The 20,960-nt window shown below is 40.0% G+C and overlaps 1 protein-coding gene across 3 annotated transcripts in view; it reads right to left on the bottom strand.

The window, feature by feature from the left end:
• LOC306789667 (guanine nucleotide exchange factor VAV3-like) overlaps positions 1–20,720 on the bottom strand; it is a 47,195-nt gene extending 26,475 nt beyond the window's left edge. For all 3 annotated transcript variants that reach the window (XM_079285733.1, XM_079285734.1, XM_079285735.1), the window contains exons 1-16: positions 20,403–20,720; positions 16,965–17,081; positions 12,962–13,020; positions 12,382–12,447; positions 11,622–11,739; positions 10,896–10,985; positions 10,452–10,520; positions 10,256–10,359; positions 9,546–9,645; positions 9,018–9,113; positions 5,741–5,809; positions 4,923–5,009; positions 4,230–4,315; positions 3,901–4,033; positions 2,048–2,157; positions 226–327 (exon numbers count right to left, since the gene is read on the bottom strand). In XM_079285733.1, coding sequence (XP_079141859.1) covers positions 226–327; positions 2,048–2,157; positions 3,901–4,033; positions 4,230–4,315; positions 4,923–5,009; positions 5,741–5,809; positions 9,018–9,113; positions 9,546–9,645; positions 10,256–10,359; positions 10,452–10,520; positions 10,896–10,985; positions 11,622–11,739; positions 12,382–12,447; positions 12,962–13,020; positions 16,965–17,081; positions 20,403–20,606 — 1,610 coding nt within the window. In that variant the 5' untranslated portion in view covers positions 20,607–20,720. The remainder of the gene's footprint in view (positions 1–225; positions 328–2,047; positions 2,158–3,900; positions 4,034–4,229; positions 4,316–4,922; positions 5,010–5,740; positions 5,810–9,017; positions 9,114–9,545; positions 9,646–10,255; positions 10,360–10,451; positions 10,521–10,895; positions 10,986–11,621; positions 11,740–12,381; positions 12,448–12,961; positions 13,021–16,964; positions 17,082–20,402) is intronic.
• Between the last annotated feature and the right edge of the window lie 240 nt (positions 20,721–20,960).

Genomic DNA, 20,960 nt, shown 5'->3' with positions numbered 1-20,960 from the left:
GAGACGGCTAACAGTCTGTAGTCCCTGGTTATTTCAATTTAAACCCAGTGCTAAAAAGCCATTTCCAGTTACGTGAGAGGCTAAATTCAAAAATTGCCTGAGGAAAACCGACTGAAGACCAAATGTAAAATACCTCCAATATGCAAAAGATTTGAAAGTGTATTTTCTTAAGACCAGCGCAATAACATAATGATTAGTGATAGTTACAGTTTATATGACTATTACCTGAGCAAGAGGTGGCAGAAACTACAGGAAGTGATCCTTTCAAATGTGTGCATCATGAACTGGTGGGTGTTGTGGTTGGCTTTCTCCGGTCGAATATTTGATCTAAGGGAAAACAAAAACAACAAAAACAAAAACTTTAAATTGAAAAACAAGCGTCTACACAGCCATGCTAGCAGCTCTGTGATGCTGCACTTAGGCACAACTTGTGCTTTGAGCTAAATGATAACTTCAGCACGTGAACATGCTCACATATGTTTACCATTTAGACAATCTTAGGTTAGTGTGTTAGCATGCTAACATTGTCGAATTATCACTGAACACAAAGTACAGCTGAGGCTAAATGGAATTAGTTTAAGTGTTGGACAAATGAAAAATCAGGGGATCAAAACCACCAAATATCAGCATCACAGTGGAGCTAGAGGAACAGTCAGGGGATCACCGAAGTATATAAGATTCATCCTCCGGAGACTGTGCGAAATAGTGTGGCAACCCATCCGAATCTGTTATTTCAGTCTAGACCAGAGTAGTGTAATGTCAGTGTGTTTCTGTCTGTCTGTTGTTGTTTTTCAACATACAAAACATTCTCAATCATTTCTTTATTAACTGAAGAAAACGTATTTGTTGTGTGAAAAACAAGCTTATTTAGTGCTTCACTCCTGCCCATTCCTTCCTACTTCTGGCTAAAATGAAAGCATGCTACCCCCAGTGAATGTGTACTTGTAAATGAAGAGGGCTTGAATCAGCCAAGACAGACCCCTTTTTGAGTTGCATGTGTTTAAATGGGAGAGGGGCAACATGCATAGCAGAAATAAGCAGTTTTTCTGGAACATGGACAAACATGATTTCTTTTGTGTTGAATACACCATTCTAAGCAATACGTGCTGCCATGAGTGCTCCCAGGAGTGAGTCCTTCATCAGGAGCCCACATCCTCTTTACAGGTACAATTTTCACTTTCTGAATGGACCCCTTCTGGTGTCATTACCCAATGCAGGAGGCACACATAGCTATTTCCAGACACAAAACCCTGTATCTGTGCAAAAAGAAATGTTTCAAGGGAGTGAAAAATGGTTGTTTTTTTCTTTAAGTTTTGGAAAGTTCACATTAGGTTTTGAGCAAATGTCAAGGGCCTAGTGGTCATGTGGGTTTATGAGCTGATGTGTGACAACTTTCAGTTCAAGTTAGAGAAGGAGAAGCACTTAAAATGCACATTGATGTGCATCCCTACACACTGTAGTGTTTTGCTACAGTGCATATATCAAGTACAGTAATCCCATAATGGCCATAGCGGATAGTCAGCATGTATATCAGGAATATTGTTTTCATACACATCCACCCCACACACAAAAGCATTTGTTCAGTCAATCAGCGTGTAATGTCAAAACAACATCGTATACTCCTGAATAAACATAACAAAGGATACAGACAGGATGTCTGCCGACAAAAAACTCCCACTGTTACAAAATAATAAAAGAGATGTGCCTCCATAAAGCACTGATTTGAAGAACCATCGAGGCAGTGACTTCTTTGTAGTTCTGCAGCTCTTCGGAACAGTTTATGTGTACCGTGTGTGTGTGTGTGTGTGTGTGTGTGTGTGTGTGTGTGTGTGTGTGTGTGTGTGTGTGTGTTCTATTGTCAGCAGTGTGTGTTTGATTACAGCTAAGACCTGATCAAACAGTGCACATGAAAGAGTCAATACCTACCTTGGCCTTGATGTAACATGCATGCAAACAAAGACGTGTGCATATACAAGTGCACGGTTAGTTCTTCCTGCGATACACACACTGGTCTTCTGCGTTGCGTACCATGTGCTTGCGTACTTACATGGCCATTTCAAACTGATCCAGCCACTTCTTCTTCAGTTCCCTGGTCTTAAAAAAGAGCTCAAAGCCTGCGTGCCCCTGCTGGTGAGTCACGTAGAACCCGTAGCACCACTGTGGAGGTCAGGAAGAAAGCAGGAATCAAACCGAATGCTTTTTGTCATGAATGCATATGCACATTTCTGCATGAAAGGGAAACTACCCTGGCTCACGATGTATACTTTAAAATGGTGGGTGGAAGGATCGCTCAGTGGTTACAGGTGACATTGTTACTTTACAGCAAAAAACTGAACTCTCTCTCTTTTTAGAGTTTGTTTTTGGTTTCATTTCTCTCATAAATCTCAGATACCCATGGCAGGATGGTAAGATGGATTTGTAGGTTTAACTGTAAACGGTGCATGATACCTAACAGGCATACTCTTTGAAATACCGGGGATGCCTACCGAGTTAAATGCTTTTTGTGGTGTGACTGTTGAAAATAAAAGAAAAATATGTACCGTACACAACTGGAAAGAAAAGAAAATATACCCAAGAAAAATGTGTAATTGCAGGTCGATTCAATGGGTGTAGAATATAACTATCGCTTGCTTGTTTTCTCTTCAGCAACACATTCACAGCCTGGCACGTTCCTCAACCGCCGGCCACCAAATATCTACTACCACTGCAACACGTAACACGTTAAAGGCCTTACCCATGGGCATATTTGGGAATCATTTTCAATCAATTCCCAAACCTTTCAGTTTGTGCCACCCTAATCTGTTCCAGCCGGTTGTGTCATATCTAATAACAGGAAAAATGGTCGGGTTTACCCGGCAGTGATTGGCCAGCCCTGCAAGGTCCTGAGTGTTTTCGAGCTCTGCGGAGTGTTAAATCATTGATGACTGTGTGGGTGCTCCGTGGCACCACATTCACACTCTGAAGTTTCATTTAGCAGAAAATGATATGTAGCTATGAGCAGCCTTGGAGGACTGCACACATTCATCACCTGGTATTAGCATCTCCGTCTGCGGTGTGTGTGCGTTTTTGTGAGCGTGTGTTGAGGTGAATCGAGCTCATTTAGCTTAAATGTAGTTGCACAGTATCTCTATGTCTGTGGATATTTGTCTTTTTTCTGTGTCTGTGTACATTTGTGTAGCAAAATGTTGGACGGTGGACGGGATCACAATAATGACATATCCAAGCAAAAATCACACTGTTTGTGTACAAGATTGTTGATTAAATAATGCTAAAGACTCCCTTGAATAATGCAAACGACGCACACAATCCCCCAAGCCACATCAAGACCATGACCATGCCTTGTTAAATTACCAATCAATGCCAACCACATGTCCCACACAGACAGACAACACCCAAAACAAGCACATCACGATCGCACAATAGAGTAAATGAGGACGATAATGGAGTCCCTTTGATGCAACACCACAGCGCCATCCCATTCTGGCAAACTGTCATTTTCACATCAGCAATCAGCACCAGAGTGAGAAGACACCATCTGTGGGCATCCATCAACAAGACATCAACAAGTGTCCTTCGCCACGATACGGCCTGCAAACCTTCCCAAAAGGAGGACAATAGCGTAGTGTATAAACTGTGGGGGGGTGACTGACCCTCCATCAGTCGAGATTACTCTCATTAAGCATCCAACATTTATTTTAGCAATGAAATCTGCAGACAAACAGATTTTGAACACCATTGTTTCCATACATTAGTCGTGTAGTTTACTGATGCGAGCCATAAAACTAGAAGAATAGAGAGTTTATATTCAATGAAATGTAAAGTGCACAAATACTAATATACAAGGGCAGCATCTGTGTAATTATGTGTGGAGAAGTATGTTGTGTTTCGCAGCCAACTGACCTTTTTACCCTCTCTGTCGGTGGTGGGGTTGTTTGTGATCTTGAAGTTGTTGAGGTCAAGTATGTCCTTCATCTCATAGTTGTCTCCTCTTCTCTTGCAGACAATGACGGCCACGTCAAAAAGAAATATATGTCTTTAAAATAAGAAGACAGAATGTTATATAGTGACGTAAACATAAAGATTTGCTCTTGCACACTGTCGACAATTGTGGTAAATGTATTCAACAGCTGCGTTTCAGTAAAGTGAACTTCATCAGACGTTTAGTGGGAGTTTTTCCCGTCTGATATCCTAATTTCTTTTTTAGGACAATGAAGTTGAAGTAGAACAACCTGTCCTGTTTCCTCCTGTCAACACTGGAGACCATGCGCACCTCTCCGTCACCTTTTGGTCGACCGTAGCTGATCAGAGGCTGATTCTAAAAGTGAAATAGGAGAAGAATGAAATGAATATGTTAAAATGAAAATGAATTATGTATAACATAAATGCATTTGAAATAAATGCATTAATGAGTCAAATGCATATCGTAAAATGGTTCAAATGTGTTAAAAGGTGTCACTCGGGACACATTTCCAGCACTGAAACCTCTCTCACAGAAATATAAAACTGTTTAACTTAATATGTTAATGACAGTAATAATTCTTTATTGTGATGCTGCTGCTATAAACACCTCCTTTAACTAGTTTAGTGCTGCAACTAACAATTATTTTCATTGTTAATAAATTTGCTTGTTATTTTCCAAATGAATTGTTTTCCTTAAAATGTCTGAAAATAGTGAAAAATGCCCATTAAAATTCCGCAGAGCCTATTGTTGACGTATTGAAATGGCTGTTTTTGTCAGGCCAGGCAGTCTAAAGCCTAAAGATAGTTATCATCATCAATTGTGAGAAAAGGAACAAATCATACTCAAGAAGTTCGAACCAGGGAATGTTGAATCAAAAAGGAAACCAAAAGACTTCCTGATCATTTGCACCCATAACAAGTGTACACTAACAGGTGCTGAGAGAAAACAGATTTGAATTTACCAGGTTTTCAATAGACCTCTGGTACTGGTCGATCTCCCTCAGTGTCTCATTGTCTCTCTTCACCTCGTTGACAAACTGAGCCAGGTCCTGGGCAACACAGACGCACACAAACACACAACATTCTGATCTGTACATTGAAAGGAATAGTTTGTTCATTTTGGGAAAGTACACCTGCTTTGCTTTCTTGCTGAGAGTTAGATGAGAAGATCAATACCACTCTCATACTTGACTGGTCATGGTGGAGCCAGGACACCGCTGGCATAAAGACTGTTCAAACCAAAATGTTAAAACGAGTTACGGTGACTAGTGGACCACATGAAACCCTATTCTTACACTCCATTTGGTACAGCAAATCTGGCAGGCAAACTGCTGATGCCATTTCTCCGTTGCCAATCTTAATGCTAAGCTAACCTCAGCAACTGCTGGATATATGTTAATGTCAACTGATATGTAGGTAAGTGTGTGTTGCAGGCAGGGTGTTTTTTGTGTGCCTCTGTGATCTGAGCATGCACCTCATGTAAATATTGTAAGTATGAATCAGGCATTTTCTGCCTTTTTGTTTTCTCTTATCAGCTGCCTATCAAACTCTGGTTACCTACAGGACTGGAAAAGTGAAGCACTCCCCAGTGTGATGTAGGTTTAATCAATTCACACCCACTTGTGGTAGAAAACCATGAGTGGTTCATGACTTCTTCTTTTGTCATCGAATAAAAGTTGATAGTTGAATGGCAGACAGCCTGTTTCCACAAAATCCTCCTGCTATTGGAAACAAGCTGAAATCACATTGATTACAGACCATTTACCAGCACTGCACTTACTTTCATGGCATCGAGAGCAATCTTCAAGTTGCTCTTGTCAGCAGCGTCGTGAGTGTGTTTGACTAGTTCCTGTTTGAGGAGGACAAAACGGAAAGGAGAGACCCTGTTCACACACAAAATCACACTCAAACATATTTAGCACGAGTAGTTGGGTTGTTGATTTTAAATGGTAGCATGTTGTTTTCATGACAAAACAAGTCATTTTCTTAAATGAATCTCATTTGAGGGCATGAGGGAGATTTTTAGCTGAATGTTGACAAATATGCTTCAATTAATACCATAAAAGATGAAGCTTAAAAAAGATGTACATCAGAAGAGAGGCACTGGAATGAAACAAAGTGCATTTACTCAAGTATAGTACTTAATAGGGGTGTAACGATACGCGTATTCGTATTGAACCGCTCGGTACGAGGCTCACGGTTCGGTACGCGTGACGAACCGAACAATACGTTTGAATAAAAATTAAAAAAAATTTTAAACCTTTATTTAACCAGGTAGTCCCATTGAGATGAAAAATCTCTTTTGCAAGATGTAAGTAACAATACAAGATGTAAGCAAGATGTAAGTAACACTACTACATAACATTAAGGAGCAGTTTTTGTTTTTTATGCTTATGTGTTGCTAAGAAGACACCCCAGACGATGGGTCACTCAGGTATAGTTCCATCATTGTTCAAAGTCAAAGAATAACTTTATGATGTTAGTTTTAATGAATAAATATATTTTAAAATCAAGTACATTTCTCTGGCATTTATAGTTTTCTACTGTACCGAAACGTACCGAACCGTGGCTCCACTGTATCGCACCGAACCCAACCGTGGATTTTGTGAACCGTTACACCCCTAGTACTTAAGTAAGTATAAATATGAAGTACTTTTCCTGAGTATTTACATTTTATGCTACGTCTCATAGGAAAACAGTGTGCCTTTGCCTCACTACATTATTTGACAGCTATACTTACTTTGCAAGTAAAGATTTAACTTGCGTACGTATGATCAGTACGTCAAATTGGCTCCACCTCAACCAGCTACAACATGAAAATGCTGCTTACACATCATGCGATATATATATAATAGTGAAACACTTGTGATGTTTTTCACAGTTTGGTTTTGCTACTCTTACATTCAAGGATAGGATCGGAACACTCCTTCACACATATGTCTCTTTTATTAATCAACACACAGCAGTTATTGGTGGCAGTGTAACGTGCACAGAGGCACTGTGAAATCTCCTGGTGATGACTTTGGTGTTATTACCGCCAAAACACCAGTCAAACAGCCAAGAAGACATGAGACGAAATAAACTTATACTAGTCCGGAGTGAGACATTTTCGCAGCACGCATAATTACGTATCACAACATAATGCTGTGGCGGTTTATTTTCCCTACGTGTGGCACCAGTTCCACCATTTTTCAGACAGTATATTTGCTTCATTTTGTTTTGTTGGGATTTTTAAGTCTCGACAGATGCTTGCTGTTAATGACATGCTGTCAACACTGCAGCAGAGAATGACATCAGCAAGACTTAAACAAATGACATCAATATGTATGTTATGTATGATATCTAAAATGAAAGGTTGAAAGGTTAAAATTAAAGGCATTTTACTTTCTTTATTCGCTGCACCTTCTTTGAGAGCGGTGACATAAGAAGAGTAAACGCAACACCTCGATGACTTGTCTTTCTTTCTCTATTTTTGCACTGAGAATCTGCTGAGAAGTTGTGAAGAGTGGCAAAGTTGTGGAGAATGTCGCCCTCAAGTGGCCACTTCTCGACTGAAATACGCTTCGAATCAACTGAGAAAAACGTTGACAAAACCTCCCAGAGGTCAATCTCAGAGGGGTCAAACTTGAGGTAAAATTAGCATGTATGTGACATCCTTAGAGAAGTCTGCAAGTTTGAATGCCTTCAATGTTGATGTTTATTCTTGCCTCAACAACTACTGTTGTGGTGTCCTGGAGTAAGGCATTAAGGCCCAAATGTTCCAGTGGAGCTGCGAATTAAAAGCATTATATGTAGCACGTAATAATAACGTGAAAAAATAGGGTGGACTGCTGAAAACAAGCACTCAAGATTCAGCAAATCCATTAAAAAAGGGTCAATCAGGGGTGTGAGGGCAGAGTCAGTGGCACATACGTTACCATGAAGATATATATTATGTGCAGCTCGTCTGCTCCAGACCAGACTCACTGCCAAGCTTGATACATCCTCGTGCCTTATCTGCTCAGTCAGCAGTCACTCCAATCGAGAGTCATTGTGTTATTTACAGTTATTCCATGTTCCTATGTATGTATCATTTTATAATTATTCATGTCATAGTCATCATTACTGTTGTTATGTTGAACAATAATTCACATACTGTCAGATGTACTGCACACACTAAAAAATAAATAGAATCGGCAGAGATGAAAATCAAATATAAAATAAACTGCAGGACATGTAGCAAAAGAGAAAAGCACTGAGGAAATCAGAAAAAGGTAAGTAAAAAAAAGTAGGTGATCATTTGAATGCACACTGTAAGCATGTCTCTTTGTAAGGCATTGCTATGCGTATGTACTTTTATTGTTTGTGTCTTTTTATGTATCTGTCTGTATGGACCCCGAGTCTGAAATAAAGTCTATCTATATATCTATATATCTATCTATCTATCTATCTATCTATCTATCTATCTATCTATCTATCATGTCATGTCATGTAAGCAACAAAATGTATTAATCATTGTTATTTAGATATATTTATTTATGTATATATATATATATATATATATATATATATATATATATATATATATATATATATATACGGTGAGTAAATGTATATTTTTAGGCTACTTACGCATTCAGACAGTCCACTATTGTCTGCCTGATTTCCTTTTTGACGTATTATTTGCATCTTTGTAATCTTCCTTTAGTAGCTGTTGCCCATTTTAGCATAAAATCTGTGACTTTGAAGAAAGTTGTGAACGCACATGTATCCGAATAACTCAATTCTGGCTCAACGTGAATCTGGTTTAACCTAGTCGCACCTCCTCAACCTGGCTTGACTAACGTGAAAGGCAAAAGCCAGGATGCACTGACTAGACTAGTTCAAGGCTCGCTTTTTATATTTTTTTAATACTGGAATTCGTAATACTGCTTTTGTGAAATAAAACAAATTTCCGTGATTAACGCAACTTGATCTAGTCAGGGATGACTGATCTCTGAAATCAACAGATTTCCTTTAAACCCTGAGCAGACTCTTAGACACTCTGATTTGAAATGAGTGGAGTCAGACCTCCTTACCTGAAGAAGCAGGTGGTACTTGAGGACTCTCTGCATCGGGACAACCAGCAGGTCCCTCAGAGTAAACTTCCCATTGTTGGCTCTCTTTGAGCACTCCTGCAACAAACCATGAGACACATATTTATAACAGAATGAGCGATGATGCATCACTATTCGGATGACTTAGGTGTTACTGGAACGGGTCAACCAAGAGACAAAACAGTGTTCATTGTTGTCAAGTGAAATTGGGTATGGAATACGTTTGTATCTTATTCTGTTGTAGAGCACACACCAAGCTCAGAGTTTATAAAGACATGACATCACACACATTTTAAACAAATACTTTTTATCTTTTATTCAAAATCGATCACATGAAATAAGCCACTTTAACTAATTTATACGAGCATAGTTTTTCAAGTTTCTTAAAGCTGGATAGAACAAGATACATAATGCAATAAAACATGTAATGTAATGTATGTGTAGTGCACAGAATTAACACTCGGAGCCGCTGGCAAACATGATCTCTGTACAATGGGGTGTGTGTCTCACCTCGAGCTTGAGACGGACATCCTCTTTCTCTTTGCAAATGAGGTCTAACACAGCAATGGCGACCTCCACCTGACTGCAGTATATCCCATAAATGAGCAGTCTGCAGCGCCGAGGAAAGACAGGGAAGCCATTGATGAGTGGTGATTTGGAGAAAAAGCACAGCCAGTGTGTGTCGAGAGCCAGTGAGCGATACTGTGCCTCCTCAAAATTAGAAAGTGTAACTGGTAATCTGTTGCAATCATGTTGCTCGTGATAAAGATGGTATCAAGGGATTCTCTGACGAAGAATCTGTTGCAAGACAGTCATCTAGATTACATCATGATACATATATGAGTGAGAAGAGGATCATGCTTCCTCTAATTTGTATTATTTTGTAGTGCTTTCAGTTTGACCCTGAAATTGATAGATAACTGGAATAGAGAAAACCGCATCAAATCTGAACCTTTTTAAAACACGCACATAGCAACATGTTCATTCTTGTCATATGATTCAAACGTATAACTGACAAAGGGCTAACAGCCGGTGTGCAGCAGGATGGCTGCGCAACTGCAATTGTCACGTCTGTCGTAGTATTGACAATGTATTGCTGTTTACTGAGACATAACTCCACAAAAAAGGAAAGTACGTTTAGGGAGATGCCACTGCAGTTGCGACTTACATACTTCCCTTGCAACCTAACAACACATGTCGATGGATGTTTTCATGAATACCTCTCTTTGTAGCTGATGAAAATCTGGTAGAGATTTAAGGCATTTTTGTTTAAGATGGAGTCCTGCACGTCGCCCATCAGGTTCTTGTGAACTTTAACCAGGTCCTGCATTCGAGAGAAACAAAAGACATCAGTACCTGGATATGAACATTTCATTTCCATGTCATGTGACGAGAAGGGAAACTTCTGGGACTTACTGGAATGTTGACAAAAACTTTGTCGATTTCAGCCGCAGAGCAATATTTCCTGAGAGGGTTCAGGAAATACTGGAGACAGAAACAATTGAACACCTGAATGAAACGTAGCAGCGCCTCTCCTCACATTCTTCCACGAACTGATGTTTCAACTGGAACCGGTGAACCATTTGAAATTGTAATAATAATAATAATAATAACAGCTGAGGTGCACATATACAGAAACAAATAACAGACATCTCATTAGATAGTCAGATAACAGGGCCGTAGCAGTGCAATTTAAGATGAAGATTATAACTGGGACTATCCAGATATGCCCCTTTTTAAAGTCACATTTAATAACGCTTTGTCTAGTATGAATTTAAAACAAAGAAAAGCATGTGTCTTTTCATGGAACAACACATGATCTCGGTGCGCTATAGAACAGTAGGATGTTTACGTATGAACCTTCTCGATGGACTCCAGGGTCTCTGTGTATTTCTCCTCCGTCTGTTTGATCTCTGAGAGGCAGCAGCTCCGGACGTCCACCTCTGCCTGCTTCTAGAAAGACGCACACCTTAGAAAATGTTGCCTGAACTTCACTCTCTTTCCTTTTTGTTTATCTGCAGACACTGGAGAATATGCAGTCAGAATGCCGAAATGAAACATCTGTATTCAGATTACATCACCAAAAATTTGACACGCGGCTCAGTTTTTTTCTTTCTTTTTGTAAAACGAATCATTTATCGACGACAGTATTTTTAAAGCAGCATGCGCACACTTCCTCCTGTGTGCATCAAACACGGCAATAATCACTCTGAGATCTCCACTGAGTTCCACTTCTGCAGGTCCAGGCGATAATAATAATTATAATAATATTCATTTTTAACACAAATGGGGGAATGGGAAGAATGTCCCTCTGGTTTGCATTCCGTCTATTTTTTGTCAAAAAATAGATTTACTGTTGCTTACTTTTGTAAACATGTGTAGCTGGATGTGTTGCATTGGTACTTTTATTTCAGTTATGAGTCTCCATACGTAAAGATATCCTGATGTTGAGTTCAGAAGAGGATTTCATCCACACAATTGCACAAGGTGAGAAGTTGGAGTGTGACATTGTAGGTTACAGTCCCCCTGAAGCGCGCGTGTGTGTGTGTGTGTGTGTGTGTGTGTGAGTGTGACTCATTGCGGTACCAAGGGGGGATGCTGCTCATTCCTCATGAGGTCTTCATAGATCTCTCCATCTGTGTAGTCTTCTTCCAGCCCGTAGACCGCTGCATACAAGTCGTCATCATCATCAGGGGCATTCTCACTATCACAGACACACACACACACACACACACACACACACACACGCACACACACACACACACATTGACAAATAACTTACTGCATTGTGAAAGCTATGGGGCAACAATTTGTGAATAACGGAAACAATATCATTTTAAATGCAATGTTAAACCAAAAATACATTTACACAGATATAAACAAAAGGCACATGTGAGTACATGTGATTACAGATAGTTTTCTATCATGGGCTGTTCTTTTCATCATATGCATGAACTCATCTTAATCACTGCATGTATTAGATAATGAGAGGCATAATGCACAATTCAAAGAAAACATGCTCTGGATATAACTTGAATGTGACATGAAAATAATACAAACACTGGGCCTGTTTTACTCATATTTGATTGCCTTATTTGTCTCCATCTGTCAATCAAATGTGATTGATGTGGGTGGTGTGCAAGAACTCAGCAAAAACATGCCGCATTACTCATTCGTTCCCTCTGACAGTAACAGAGAAATGGAGCCAAGCCTTTTACCAAAACATGTGGGTGTCCAGACCCCTGGAGAGCATGGATAATGAGCAGAGCTGGTTCTGCTACAGAGCAAAATAATCATGTTCTATCAATACTAGTAATGGCCCCGCAGAGAGGGGCCTCGTACATACTCAATCAAGTCCTCCAGATTATTGTAAATGTCCTCGTCTTTGAGGCTTTCCTCTGTTGGAAATGGCCTGGGAATGACAACAGAGCAGAGTGAGGCTCAGTGTTTAACAGAAAAATCAACATGAAGAAAATATTGTCAATGAGTTACTTTGGGCAGGAAACAAAATTGACGTATTCAAGTGTTTTCAAATACCCAGAACAGTCTAATATGCTTTTGTACAGCAGAAAATGACACAAATTGGAAACAACTAGTCTTATTGGTGCTACAAACCGAATCTTATTGCGATAGAGATCTGCAACTCGCCCATTATCACATTCAGTGGATGCCGAAAAATGAATATAGATATAGCCAAAATAATATAAAAGAATACACGTTAAAACAATTCCACAAAATGCAAAAGAAAAGTCACAGGCTGATAAACAACATCCTCATTTATGTCTTTTCTGTCTCTGAGGGTATACTCGTTTGTTTTTTTAAAACATTGCTGAAATAAAAAAGAAAAAGCTCAAGCACACCGAGGACAACGTTATGAAATGTCAAGTGACTGTTTTTTTTGTTTTTTTTAATATTGGGTAACTTACTTGATTACTCCTTGCTGTGCAATTGCTGTGTAGGAGAGCTTGGATAGTGTGTCCATAACCTGGTAAAAAAACAAAAACAAAGGTGTGCTGAAATAACTTTTTGAATGGCTCAGAGAGATAAATACAAAAATATGTCAGAGCAAATAATAGTGAACACCAGCAGAACACATGAGACTTAATTGAGCACCTTCAAAATCTGACTCCAACGTTATATGGCGTTTGTAATGCGCGTACGTAACAGCATAAAATATGGACATAATCTCCATGACGTCACCCACAGGTATCTGAAGAGCCTCTATGAAGCTCAGAGTGGGTGGCTGCCCTCCGCCCGACGCCATCTTGGCAGCAACGAGCCAAAAATGTGCATCAGCGATGGAGCCGAGGCCCAGACGGCGAAGCAGAGTGACAGCTGGCAGCTAGCGACCTGATACAGCACCCCACCTGTCACTTAAAGTGGCCGTGCTCTCAATTATGCAGAACAAAAACAGTTTTTTTGCCAGGTTGTAAACATGTAAAATGCTGTAAAGATGGGCATTTTGTCAAGTGGGGTCTATGGGGGTTGACTCTCTTTTGGAGCCAACATCAAGTGGCCTTTGAGGAACAGCAGTTTTTGGCATTTCTGCATTGGCTTCATTTCTCAGCATTGGAGAAATTGGTGTCTGTAGCCTATGTTGTGTTATGTCCGAATGTGATTTGTTGTCTTTTTTTCTTACAGTACAAGTACAATCTGGTTGGCAAAACTTTCTTATAATTATTTATATTGGTTATATAATTTGCATTATTTACATTATTATAATTATATCATTATTGCAATGGGGCGGACAGCAGACAGAGAGGCAAGGGAAGACACACATGGTCTGCAGGAAATGGTCATGCTTCGTCAAACTCATCTTACTGTTGTGTGTTTGTATGGTTGTGTGTGTTGTGGGGGGGGGGGGGGGGGGGGGGGGGGTTTTGCATGAGATAGAAGTGAGAAGTCTGATCAGCAGATCTGTACCGGAACAAGGCTACTACATAACTACACCAATAAACCAATATGCTGAAACCTCTAGTCTACATGCTGCTTCCAAGATGAATGAACCACCCTGCTGGGACATATAGCATCGGCAGCGTTTATTGTGTGTTATGCGTCATTAAAAAAACGAATTTCATAATTTCATAGCTCTCTCTCCAAATCATGCCCAGACAAACTCAGTCATTTCTTTAGTTGGCATGAAGCAGTTCCAAGTAGCAACGCTGCAAATGACTCTCTTCTAGTGAAAGGGGTTAACTATAACAGCCTGTCTATCTGCAGTCATCTCCTCTTCCGGTGTGAATGACGGCTGTGGCTTTGGCTAAACCCAGGTGTGCTCGTGACTTGAAAGATTCATGTTTGTAGTATTAGAGACCAGCTTTAAAATAATAAAATAAAAAAATGCTCTGCCTTTGAAGTGAGATGATTTCACTTCTTTGAAATGTGGTGTTATGTACTTGCAGCCCTAATATTTACTTGCGTATCATTTTTCCACAACTGCCTGAAACACACGCTGGTCCTAAAGGTCTCACAAATTACACGATCAATTTGATTTCTGTGGCATTTTTTGCAAAAGGAAGAACTTATGTTCGTCTTAAAAACAAGTTGTTCTCACACCTGAAGTGTTGGATGATAGTTAAAAGTGTGGCCTGTTCCCCAGAGCACCATGAAACAAATGTAAGTAAAGTTGAAACATCGTGTCATTAATCAAATGTGTATGCCTGATGGTTATGTTTTAGCGAAATTATACAAATAGTACGGTACTCACACATATTAACAATAAACTATGATGTAAATCTCAAAGGGTCTCATTTCAGCACAAATTGAAGGTGTTTGTTCAATCCGCACAGAAACTGAGCAGTATTTAGTGAGCTTCAGAGGATATTTGGATTTTGTTACTTTTTTCCAGTCTTCAATCGAAACTAAGATGATCGCCCCTCTGCCAGTAACCTCATATTTAATGTGCAGGCATGAGAGTGGTATCACTCCTTTCATCTTACACAAAAGAGCTATGAACCGTATTTACCAAAACATGCATCTCTTTCTTTAAGAAGAAAACAAAAAAAACAGCCATTCAACGTAAAATTTCATTCTCTATTCACTTGAATTTAGGAAGCAAACATTTGGCTTTTATGGTCACGGTTGACATGTTATCTTGAGGAAAGAAATAAACACATTTCTGGCCTCCAGACTGCTGCATGCAGTCAGCGTGGCTGTTAGTGTAGTAAGCCAGTAGTAATTTAGCAGAGGAATGTAGGTTAGAGAGCTCTCATTAGATATTCAGTGGACTAATGCTCAGTCTACGGGCAGAGTTGGCACACCTCAACCCGGGTGGATTAGACTGGCTGAGATTTGAGATGTTCTCTTTTGGATGTTTTCTGGAAAATAGGGAAGAGATTGAAGGATTTCTTGTTCGGCTGTACAACCCTTCCTGGAGCCGATCCAACCCAATCGCCGAACCTGCAGACACCCGTATTTGTTTTTAAACTAAAAACAAGTTAATATTGCGACATGATCTTCCCCCTCTGGAAGCTTGATGGACAACTCTTGAACATGACTGAGATTATGCAGCCCAGCTTGTATGTGCTGTACATATTTGCAGGCAGCACCTCCCAATGCGGGATTATCAGCAGCCAGCTTAACTAGAAGCTTCTGTAGAGCACAACACACTGAACTGCAAGAAAAGAGTCTGTGTGGTGAAACTGCACGCAAAGCTAAATATGCAATCCCTCACACTTATAGAGAGCACCAATGACCCCTGTCTATTCTCTGCACTAAATGAAGCATTTTAATCACGTATAATATGCCTGACTAAAGGACTCCTAACCCTTTTGCCTGTATTATTATTATCTTAATTCAAATTTGCTAACGTATACCTGGAGTTTTCAAACCACCTGCGATGTATGAATTATTAAAAACAGATGGAATATCTGCGCTGACAAAATAATGACATTTATAAGAAGAAAATATTGTACATAAGGGGTTGTAGTTTAACCAGATTAAGCTTTTTGTAACGATAATAACACTTTTACAGACTTAATGTTCTCTATTTTAGATATAATAAATATAGTGTATCACTGCATAGATCTCTTTTATCAGATGTACTGAATTATTAATAATATTCAGTACAGATTAATACAAAGAAAATACATTCATACCATATTTCCCCATAGATAACCATGCTCAGGCAACTCATACAGCTCCGAGGCAGTTATGCACCGAATGCACTGAACCAAGGAAATGAGGCAATAAGGCTGGTTCAGAGTGAGTGTGCTTTCTTCAGTTAAATCAGGCTTCTCTGCTGCGAGAGTCCACTGAGGAGCGCGCCACAAACCCACTGACCTGGTAACACTATTTACACTCACTGAAACCAGCTCCCACAACAACGCGGCATCAGACGAAGTCGACCGAGCACCTTCAGAAGTGCATCAGAAGAAAATGCAAGACGAGGCGACATTGAAACGCATAGACATGCACACGCCATGCTTCCATTTTCTACAATGTTCAGGTGTGGACTGCAAATGATGACAGGTCACGTGTTCAAATTATTTGTCGTAAAAAAATGTCATTCAATATTTTCAAGATTTTTTTCTCAATGAAAAATACTTTTCTTAACAGTTGTGTTTTTGTATCACGACTGAATAACTGCAGCTGCAGAACCAGGATTTGATGTAATATGATAAGAAATTGTTTCTTTTGATGTATCTGAGTAGTTTTTTCAGACACCATTATGTGATTTATGCAAGAAGAGTTTTGACAATACAATGATAATTTGCTTGTTTGCAGACTATTACACCATGTTAACAGAAGTTTCCTGTTGTTTCGAACTAAAACATCTGAAAAATGGAGAAAAACGTTAAAATTAACTGTTTATTTAGCTTGAATACTTTCATGAATCATTGCAAGGGGAAGAGAACAGAAAAGAACAGAAGGAATATGTGCATTGTTGAAGAATATCACCAGACGTGTAAACATGGATGAGGGTGTTACCTTTCCAAAGTCTCGAACGTCAAAGAGGTCGAAGGCTTCAAACAAGTTATTTTTCTTCATCCCAAACACCTCACAGCAAGAAGTCAGGAACGTACGAATGTTCTTCAAGCACAGGAACTGCAAAGGGCAAAAATTGACACGTCATTTAGTATGCCTGGTCTCTGTATAGCACTTCATGAAATATGGGCCTTCTTCTATTTGCTAGAATCATCATAAAATATCCATTAGATCGTTCATAACTCTAGGAATAACTTCTATGGGTGAGTCCCTCCAAACCATGAAAAATGAGTAAAGAAAAAACATATTTTCGTTGTACCTAACGCAGACAGTTTTAGTTTGTACACACTACAATTTCTTTCTTTTTGGTCATGAGAATGTGAGGCACCTGAAACTAATTAAAGAACCAATAAAAGCCACGCCTCATGATTTCTCAATGCTCACCACATTGCAATAATACTTTGTTGGCATTTCTTCACAGAAACAGTGTCCCCCATCCGTTTTCTTCAAGAGTATGTCTTCCACAGAAAGAGTCCCTTTAAACTGCTGAACTGTGGATCGCATGGCCTATGGATTAACCAGAGTAACAGCGCAATTGTTTCTGGAAAGACATATTGCTGTTTAATGTCTTGAATATGATTAATGCCTTCAGCATCACAAATAAGCATAAAACGTACGTGCCTCATGTCATTTAAAAGAACCAACCAGTCTGTTTAACCTCAATAAACCGACATCGACACTATACTGCGGGGACAGAGAACTTGAAGCTGCCTTATTGAAAAGTGAAGGTGAACAACACACAGCAAACTGAAAGTGAAAACATAACGTTTTACAGTGCAAAGATGAAACCACGAAACATGTGCTCTTTCGGTGTCACTTCCGAATAGGATGTGTGTCTCTGTGGGAAGAATGGAGTCAACGAACAATGTGCTTATGGCTGTGGGTTCAAGCGAGGGCCAAATGCTGTACAAATGCTTCTGGGAAAAAAAAAAACACCCAGTCAAGCATTCAAACAGTTAACAACTGCACCGACATCATTTTCCCTTTTGCACATTATTAAGTGATGACTAAACAAGAGTCCGAGTTGATTCTTGGGACTAGATAGGCTCCTTTTTATCACAGCAGCTCATCGTGGAGACGCCTGTAATCACTCCACCGGCCCCCCTGGGGCCCGGTGTGTCTGCAGAGGAAGTGCATGAACATGATGGCTTTGCACCACTCCTGATTACAGTCACAGCCCCCTGGTACATATTCACTTTCTACTTTGAGAATAAACACAGCACCCTTGGCTTTACACACACACACACACACACACACAATACAAGTGCAGGTCTTCCTTGACACGGTATGTCTATATAGATTGAAGGGGGCTTAATGTATGGTGGATTGATGCTGTGTTTAGTTGGGATCTTGATCCTGTTGATTTGATATTGCACTATCAAGCTTTCATTTTGTAACTTAACACATTTATTATCTTGCGCTCATTTACATTGATGTTCAGCAGCACTGATTTGTCTGATGCGAAAGTCTCACTTGAAGGATTTACTTTGAATATTCCCCTTTTCCACTTTCTCTAGGAAAGAATGAACAACAAAAGCAGAGATGACATTGAGAGCCAAATTATTTAAAATGTATACATAAGAATATTACTGTCACACTCCAAACATAAGATACAAACAGCACCTCTGGGCACATTTTCACGACAGCACACTGCACTCTCTCCTCTAGTCCATTACCTTGATGCCCTTGTTTCTATTTCCAAGATTGTGGGTCAGCAGGGCACAAAGAAAGGGCCATTTAAAATCTGGAGCCCACTGACACACATGCCTTTCTCGAACATATTCAGACGGCCTATAGCCGCAGGCTTTGGCTATTCATTGTTCGCCACACTATGCCCTGTTTGCTTTTACAAGAAGATAAAAGAGTGGATGTGCACTGACGGAGCGCATACACAGCAAGGCAGTTTATAAGCACGATCAAATACCCTGCTCGGGAGCTGGCTGTTATTTATTACAGAAGCAAAGATTTTCGAAGGAAAATTGGTCAGTTTGGCTCGATGTCTCAATTTATTCATGGCAGTTTGTGGATGGTAAAATCAAAATCTGTGGCGATGAAGCATTGCAAATAAATGTATAACAACAACTGAAACTACTTTTCTCTTCTCTTTAATCTCTCAAAAACTAATCATGTGAAGTCCACTGAAAGGAATATTAGTGAGTTGAGATTTTATTTCCTTTATGCTGAAAATCCTCACTATTTTGATATTAACTGAAAGGGAAAACTCACCACGTCAAAGTTTTAGCTACTACACCACCATGCAGCCCCCTTAAGTTGACATTAAAGAGATATATTCATTCAAACATCCGTATCAATTATATCAAGTAAAATGTTTTTTTACCACATTAAGATTCAATTTGTTTGTTTTATGAAACCTATTTTCAATCACTGAGACAACATAGAGATAGACATCGTTTTTGAGCTTTTGTTAATAAGTGTAAGAAATCACAAAGTCTTCTAATAGCTAGCTACACATGGCTCCAAACTCATGATGCAAGCAAACTATGAGCTGCTGCACACATAAGTTCCCTAACAAATGGGTGGATCAAAGCCAGGATTTTATCAGGCCTCTCCTGTGACAGAAGGAGGAATTATGGGTAACGAGAGGTCAAGCTTTGGGTCATCCCCTTTGGGTTTTACAGGCTATGTGCTACCTCAGCAAATCAAAAAAGCTTGAAGTAAGATATTTGAAAAGGACATATAAGCATATAAAAGGGTACACAATGACTCACTTTGGACTAATTGTCACAGACGGGTCCAAATGTCAGTTTGACACAGACACAAATGGATGGCTCTATATGTTCCCAAATTCTGGACTTGAAACCAAATGTGGTGACAGATTTGAAATGATCAAAACGCTTTCCTTCATGCTGAACATCCTCACTATTTTGATAGAGGAACCCAAAGGGACAACTCACCACACATATTACGTCAAAGTGTTAAGAACCCTTGAATAAGGCGTCTTTATGCAAATATGTGCTGTTGCCTGCAGGTGTATTGACACAACAAAAAATGATATGCATAGATTTTACTTCTTTTTTTTTTAAATGGTGGTGTGTTCACAGACCTTATATGTGGACCTGCTTTTTTCTTATCACTACTCATTGATTCGCTCTTGTGTTGCCTATACTTCATACACAACTCCTTTTACAGTCAGCGTTTAAAAGCATTCGTGACATGTATACGGTTTCTTCCACTAACACGCTAAATTGTTTCTGGAGCGCCTAATTGTTAAAAATTGACATCTAACACAATCCAACACACCGTTTGCTGTTGTGGCATGCTCTTAACTCCCATTGCTGTCTGGCGACCCTAATTTGGATTCCACAGCAGTTCCTCTGTCTGCACTCGTTACGACCACAAGTTTGTTTCGAGAGCTTCTACCTGTGACATCTGCGGCCTGAGATTGATCTCCTTCAGGTTGATCGTGTGAGATCTCAAGTTGTTCAGCAGTTGGCAAAGCAGCACCCCGTCCCGCAGGGTTTGCGCCAGGTCGAACACCTGCGCCGTGTCCGCGGTCACCCGGTGGTTGGCGGGCAGCACGTTGCAGCTGATCAGCCACATCGCACATTGCCTCCAGTACTCCATGTTGTCGGGTGAGAGCGGTGAAAAACAGCGCGTTTAATGTCGACTGGAAAAACTTTGTCCCTCTTCTGAGCCTGCGCACGGCATGATGGCTGCGCTCAGCGCCGTCCGCTCGTCTCTCCGGCCTCCAGCATCGCCTCCTCTGGAGGACGCGGAGAGCTGCAGCAGTTTAAGAGCGCTGCATGCGGTGGGCTGCCAACCCTCTCCGGCTGTGTGCACTTCCCGCTTCCTTCTTCTGTGATATTTCCACAGAGGTGGTCGTAGAAGAAATGTTGTATTTCCCCCCTGCTTCTGAAATGAGTCGTCAGTGAAACAAACCCTGTAAAACCCGGTCTTTGTGAAACTTCTAATGTTGTT

This window comes from Melanostigma gelatinosum (genome assembly GCF_949748355.1).
Source record: "Melanostigma gelatinosum genome assembly, chromosome: 15".
Taxonomy (NCBI): domain Eukaryota; kingdom Metazoa; phylum Chordata; class Actinopteri; order Perciformes; family Zoarcidae; genus Melanostigma; species Melanostigma gelatinosum.
The sequence above is the reverse complement of the archived record's forward strand: the minus strand, read 5'-3'. Positions and strand labels throughout refer to the sequence as shown.